Raw genomic sequence first — 7,063 nt, forward strand, 5'->3', positions numbered from 1 at the left:
CTTTCTGACTTCAACAAGAACTCAGTGTTACAACATTAACATGGGAACTTTTAAAGTTATTTTCACTGATCAGAGACGAGTCAGAGTTATATCCCAGATAACATCAACAATACTGTGCAAAAAGTTCATCAATAAAACAGAAGGTCTGAAACAGGAACGGATAGTCAATGGCATCAGGTTTGTTCTTTCAGGCACTTGGCAGCAGAGAGTCTGCTTCAGCTCTGCAACAAGGAAATAAACAGAAACTGTGTAAAGCTTTAGCACAGTGTTACAGATCAATCTGGTTTGTGTTTATCAGGTTGTTAAAGCAGAACCAACAGAGTCGATGTGGAAATGAAGCCATTTGATGAGCCGTTGTTCTGCTGGTGGGTTAAAGCTCCGGTCTGATCTGCCTATCAGGAGACAATGGGACCTGCTCAGTTCCTGATCCACAGAGATCCACAGAGATCCACAGAGATCCACGGCAGTGTGACAGTCTCTGCTGGTGTGCTGTTGGCCTTCACTCCAGGCCGAAGCCTTCGGCGTTGGAGATGGTGATGGTGAGTTTGTTTTGAGCTCCTTCCGCGTTCGATACGGAGGCAAACAGATCTGGTTGAAGCAGGTGTGAGAGATGGGCAGCCTGAGGAGACGGAGAGGAAGTTCAACGTTAGCAAACAGCCCGACATCAACGGCTCAGAGAGCTGCGCCTCTTCAGCAGAGCAACTGACTGATGCCTTCAGGACCAACATTCATCCAGGAACTTTTGCTTTTTTTACACAGTCGACAGAAACCAGATTCCAAATTCAGATTAAACCATATCTGAGGAAGAGGAGGGTACGGCTCTAAGCTTTAGCTCTGCTAACGCTAACACACCATATCAACATGGTATATACTGGGAGCTAATGCTAAAACGCTAAATCCAACCTTTTATCTTAGCAACATGATACATAAGATCCACAGGATCCAGAGGAACCTGGAGGTGCAGATTAGCAGCTTAAGAGGAAAAACAAGAAAATCCAGCAAGACATGAAGGAACATTTTAATGAAGCTCAGCAGATTCATGGCAGCATATTCTGGCTACTGGGCTCACTCTGATTTTCTATAGTTCTGACACAAAGACCCACAGTGTGTAAACACGACACCACACACACACACACACACACACACACACACACCACACACACACACACACACACACACACACACCCACACACACCCACACACACACACACACACACACACCCACACACACACACACCACACACACACACACACATACACACACACACACACTGGTTTAAGTGCTGTGGGAGCCGGTGAGAGCTAAGCTGTGTTGGGTTCATGAGTACATGGATGGTTTTTTTCAGATTTACCGGAGAAACGAAGCGCTCAAGTGGAAGGACCTGGGGAGGGTCAGGACCAGGACCGGGACTTTAACGCTTTCATTTCCATTAATTATCCACATAAATTTTATCACACTGAAATTTTTAATTGTATTTTTTTAATTCCTTATTATTCACACATTCCTGTTCTGCCTGTAAATCTGACAGAATCAGCATCACAAACCAAACAGACATTTTCATGACCAGTAAATTAAATGTACTGATGAAAAGCAGGATGAAGAATTTCTGCTTCAGAAACTTTGATGGTTGAAAAACATGAAGAACAAAAAGGATTAAAAATAATAAAAATGTTTGTTGTTGAGCTCAGATGTCTGTATATTCAGTAATTTAGCAGCAAAAATGTTTTTGCATTGAAAATGTTTATTTTATTGATAGTTTCATATTAAAGCCTAATTAATTCATTACAGATATTGCAGTCAACTTGACTAGACATTTTAATGTTTGACTATATTAAACCAGGTTAGGAGAAATGCCTTATGCCTGTTCAGCATGGTGGTGGAGGGATGGTGATGTGGGCTCAGGTTGGGGCTACAGGACCTGAAAATGATCCACCTGAACGGCATCGTACGAGGCGGGACTGCAGCATCGTACGAGGCGGGACTGCAGCAACGTAACAGGCGGGGCTGCAGCATCGTAACAGGCGGGACTGCAGCATCGTACGAGGCGGGGCGGCAGCATCGTAACAGGCGGGGCTGCAGCATCGTAACAGGCGGGGCGGCAGCATCTTACGAGGCGGGGGTGTGCATCGTACGAGGCGGGGCTGCAGCATCGTAACAGGCGGGACTGCAGCATCGTACGAGGGGGGCTGCAGCATCGTACGAGGCGGGGCTGCAGCATCGTAACAGGCGGGGCTGCAGCATCGTAACAGGCGGGGCTGCAGCATCGTACGAGGCGGGGCGGCAGCATCGCAACAGGCGGGGCTGCAGCATCGAGCGAGGCGGGGCGGCAGCATCGTACGAGGCGGGGCGGCAGCATCGTACGAGGCGGGCTGCAGCATCGTAACAGGCGGGGCGGCAGCATCGTACGAGGCGGGGCAGCAGCATCGTAACAGGCGGGGCGGCAGCATCGTAACAGGCGGGGCTGCAGCATCGTCATAGGACAGCAGGAAGGTGAGCGAGTTCACGGCCGCCCAGTCTGGACTTGAACTCAGTCAACCTGGTTTTCTTTGGATCTGACTCCTTCTGGGGTCACGACCCATACGGTGTGTATGTGTGAGAGAGAGGGATTCCTCCAGCAGCTATCTGTATATGTGCAGCTATAGGAACATAATCTGGCCCATATGGAGGCCCAGCTGCTCAAGTGTGTGTGAAAGGAGAGCTGTTTGTCAGAGCAGCATGGTTTCTCTCTCTCTCTCTCTCACACACACACACACACACACACACACACACACACACACACACACACACACACACACACACACACACACACACACACACACACACACTCAGTGTGTTTCAGAGTTTTTCAGCTGCTGGGCCCCCGACCATTCACTGAGCTTCAATGCTATGGAAAGTTTGTCCATGGGAAAACGTCCAGCTGCCACAGGACACCTCATAGTAAACGGCCAGCTAAGCTACAAAGCTAAAAGCTACGAAGCTAAGACATGAAAAGAAGCTAATAGGTCACTATTTTAATCAATTAAAAGATGAGTTGAAGACTTTTGAGTTTCTTTTGTGTCTGAAGGGTTTAGTTTTTATTTTGTCGTGTCAAAAGGTGGAAGAGCATGAAAGCTTCTCTGGTTTTAGGTTTTATTCCAGAGATTCATGAAGGGACATATTGATGGACATATTGATGGACATATTGATGGACACATTGATGGACACATTGATGGACACATTGATGGACACATTGATGGACGGTCAGACGTCCCATGAACCCACCAGTCTGCCGGAACGTCGATCTTGCAGATCTTGAAGTTGAGGTCGGCCATTCCCCCGATGGGAACGCGGTCGCTGCCGGTGGCGAAGTGCAGCAGTTTCTTCTGCAGCTCCAGAGGGAACGCCAGAACCACGTCCCAGAAGAACCTGGAGGAGAACCAGCACACCCTGCTTACTGGGAGCACTGGGAACCAGGTTCTGGTCCGGTCCAGGTTCTGCAGGAGACGTTTACCTCACAGTGGCGTCCATCTTGCTGTAGCCTTCGTACTGAGCAGCTTTCTGCAGGGCGCTCATGTCCAGCTCCGGACTGCCGCACACCAGCATCTCCACCTCCTCCGGCCGCAGCAGCTGCAGCAACAAACACATGAAAACATGACAACATGAAAATGAGAGTTCCTCCACTGGAGGCAAAAATATCGACGATGTTCAGACATTTAATCTCTTCCTGCAGGTTTCAGGACTGAAACCAAAAATACTTTATTATTCTGACAACTAAATGATCGAATCTGATTTCAAATATTTCATATTTTAACCTTTTTATTCAATATTATAAATAAACTAAAAGATACAAATAAACAACTTAATTCCTTTTTAAATTATGAAATAATATTTACTGCCTAAAAGTCAACAGCATTCCTTTAGCGAACGTTTGAAGGATTCATGTGCAGCTATAATATTTCTGCTGATTATTGTTGGATTAACTGGCTGATAACTGGATGGAAAAGATGCAAAAGTTTTACAGAATCTGAACCAGGTGAAGATAAATCAGACGAATTCAGGATAAAACAGATTTTATATCTTAAATATGACCTTAAATGCAAATACTTTCACATATTGTTTACAGCTTTAGTTTAATTACTGCTCTGGGAATGTTCAACAACTGGCCTTCTTTGATTGATTGACCAGAAGAATCGCTTCATCAACAGGATTTAAACTTGCAACATTCGCCGCTGCGCTAAAATTCCCAGGAAGACCAAATTCAGTTCAGGTGTAGCAACCGCTTAAAAACCGCTTGGCAACGGGGAACAGGAAGTACGGCATCATCACAGAGTCACTCAACAGGAAGGGAGTGAAAACAATCGAGTCGTCAAACTGAAACTTCCTGTCATAAAGGCAGAACGGTGAGAGAAAATGGGTCAGAACCACCAGATTACAGGGAATCAAGAAGAGGAAGATGCTGATGATGATGAGTTAATGAGAAAACTCCGACACGACCTCCGACCTGCCTCATCACGTCCTGGAGCTGCAGGACGTGACCCACAGCACAGAGGAGAAAAACTGAGCCGAAACCTGCAGAATCTGGGTCAGAACTTGACCCAGATTCTGACCCAGAACGGCAGAACTTTGGATAAAACTCATTTTTATTATTTTACATCAGATATGAGATTTTATGGTTCTTTAGTTTCAGTGTCTCTTCTGAACATTTGATCTTAGCGTGGAAGAAGTTTGTCCTTGTCCGCTGCAGCCAAGGTCATGGGAAGTAGGCCTGGTTCCTCAGCGCCCCCCGATGGCCGCCAGAGGAAGTGCACATGATGTAACTGCTGCTCCTGGATTCAGTTTTCATTTGGAAAACTAGAGTCAGATCCTGGTTTTCGGTTGGCTGATACCTGAGAGCTTTACGTTAGAATAATTCCTACATAAAACTGAATAAAGATAATAAATATTACAGCCAAACATCACTAACTCCATCCAGCTTCGGTAACGGCGCTAAACTATTTCCATGGCCCTAAAACAATCGGTATTTTATCCTAATTAGTCAGAATAAATGTCTGCCTCTTGATGTGTCCACTATAGAGACGGCAAAATATGGTGATGCTGGTAATAAACCGAAACCTTTCTCCTTTTCACTTAGAATCACCAACATTAATCCTATTTGCTAAATGCCAGAAAACTTGGTGAGAAAATTTTTAGAACATTTTGTGTTATGATAATTCAGCAAATTAGTTCCAAAAAAAGGATATTCAGGCTTCAATTAGCATATAAAGACTAATTGAAAATGAATAAATTAAGTTTTATTATTATTTAATTGTCTTGATGTGATCTGAACAGCCTGAATAAGAATTAGAAAAGATTTGTGCAGCCAGCTGTTTCACTGGCCTTCACTGTATGTGTTCACACACACACACACACACACACACACACACACACACACACACACACACACACACACACACACACACACACACACACACACACACACTCTGAACTCACCATGAGGGCGTCGGAGGCGCACACGCTGTGGAAGCCGTGGTAGAAGGCAGCAAACTGTTTGTAAATGGATTTATTCAGCAGGAAGTCGATGTAGAGCTGGACGTACTCTGTGGAAAGAGAGCGGAGGGATTTGCATTATTACATTACCAGGTTCTACCATCAGCTTCTCGGGGCGACGCTGGCAGAAAGTTACATCTGAGCACCAACAAGAGCCGCTGGGTGGAAAATGAGTTCATGGTTCTGAACAATAGAGGCTTTGACAGCAGCCAGGTCCGAGTTTCTGCCAGTGAGAAGAAAAGGAGAGCTGGACGTAAAACATGACGGTATAACTCTGATTTCTAACTCAGTTTAAACCAGAGAACGTTTCTTTATTACTATGTGTAAAATAAAGAAATATCTCAGCAATATTTAACAAACGGCCTGGTTTGAAGCTGGCATGGCAACGGCCACCTTGGACGACCTGCAGCAGGTCATGCCTGTAAGGATCACTTACCTGATCAACTTGTTTATTTGTGACCAAAGTATTCAGTTTAAAATAAATAAATTAGAGTTTTGTTTCTTAATTTCTACCATTTAGATCAGAAAAAGGTTTTTTTGTTGGCCACCAGAGGGCGACAGAGTCAGACTCCTGAGTCCATCCAGTTCAAATGATCTCAGTTCTACTTAATGTGTTGCTGATTAAACAGACGTGCAGATCAGCATTTACTCTTCTCTTTGCACATGCATATAAAATGATGCATCTGGTGAAATAACATTTTAAACTAATTCCTTATTGTTTTGTTTTTAATTTTGAAACGTGTAATTTTTCACAACTTCAGTATGATCAGAGTTTCTTTATTGAACTTAAAGAAATGTAGATTATGTATAGTTTTAAGTGTCAAAGTGAAAAGGAAAATATTTGAGTTGGAAGACGACGTGGGTCACCACGACTATTTTGGGTTTGTTTGGTCGTCTGTTATGATATGATCTGTGCTTTGATATGATGTGGGTAACAAGAGAAAAAGAAAAACTGACTAAACTAACACATTCTGTTAGCTTGGTTACCTCAATTAGTACATATTAGCTTTCCACATTTTAATATTTCATTTGTTACCATAATTAACCAGTGAGCTCTGGCACATCTGTGTCTTTTAGCACGGTTTGTTCTGCTTGTGTGGTTAGTATGGTTAGTTCTGTTAGTGCATTTAGTTCTGTTAGTACAGTTAGTTCTGTTAGTACATTTAGTTCTGTTAGTGCATTTAGTTCTGTTAGTACAGTTAGTTCTGTTAGTACATTTAGTTCTGTTAGTGCATTTAGTTCTGTTAGTACAGTTAGTTCTGTTAGTACAGTTAGTTCTGTTAGTGCATTTAGTTCTGTTAGTACAGTTAGTTCTGTTAGTACATTTAGTTCTGTTAGTGCATTTAGTTCTGTTAGTACATTTAGTTCTGTTAGTGCATTTAGTTCTGTTAGTACATTTAGTTCTGTTAGTGCATTTAGTTCTGTTAGTACAGTTAGTTCTGTTAGTACATTTAGTTCTGTTAGTGCATTTAGTTCTGTTAGTACAGTTAGTTCTGTTAGTACATTTAGTTCTGTTAGTGCATTTAGTTCTGTTAG

The 7,063-nt window shown here is 43.5% G+C and overlaps 1 protein-coding gene across 1 annotated transcript in view; it reads right to left on the minus strand.

The window, feature by feature from the left end:
- Positions 1-400: 400 nt before the first annotated feature.
- Positions 401-7,063, minus strand: part of LOC129354217 (probable E3 ubiquitin-protein ligase HECTD2) — a 40,291-nt gene continuing 33,628 nt past the window's right edge. The window contains 5 exon segments of the mRNA XM_055023738.1: positions 401-549; positions 552-619; positions 3,263-3,406; positions 3,492-3,607; positions 5,471-5,577. Of these exon segments, the coding sequence (XP_054879713.1) occupies positions 500-549; positions 552-619; positions 3,263-3,406; positions 3,492-3,607; positions 5,471-5,577 (485 nt within the window). The 3' untranslated portion in view covers positions 401-499.

This window comes from Poeciliopsis prolifica, unplaced genomic scaffold (genome assembly GCF_027474105.1).
Source record: "Poeciliopsis prolifica strain line A6 unplaced genomic scaffold, Auburn_PproV2 SCAFFOLD106, whole genome shotgun sequence".
Taxonomy (NCBI): domain Eukaryota; kingdom Metazoa; phylum Chordata; class Actinopteri; order Cyprinodontiformes; family Poeciliidae; genus Poeciliopsis; species Poeciliopsis prolifica.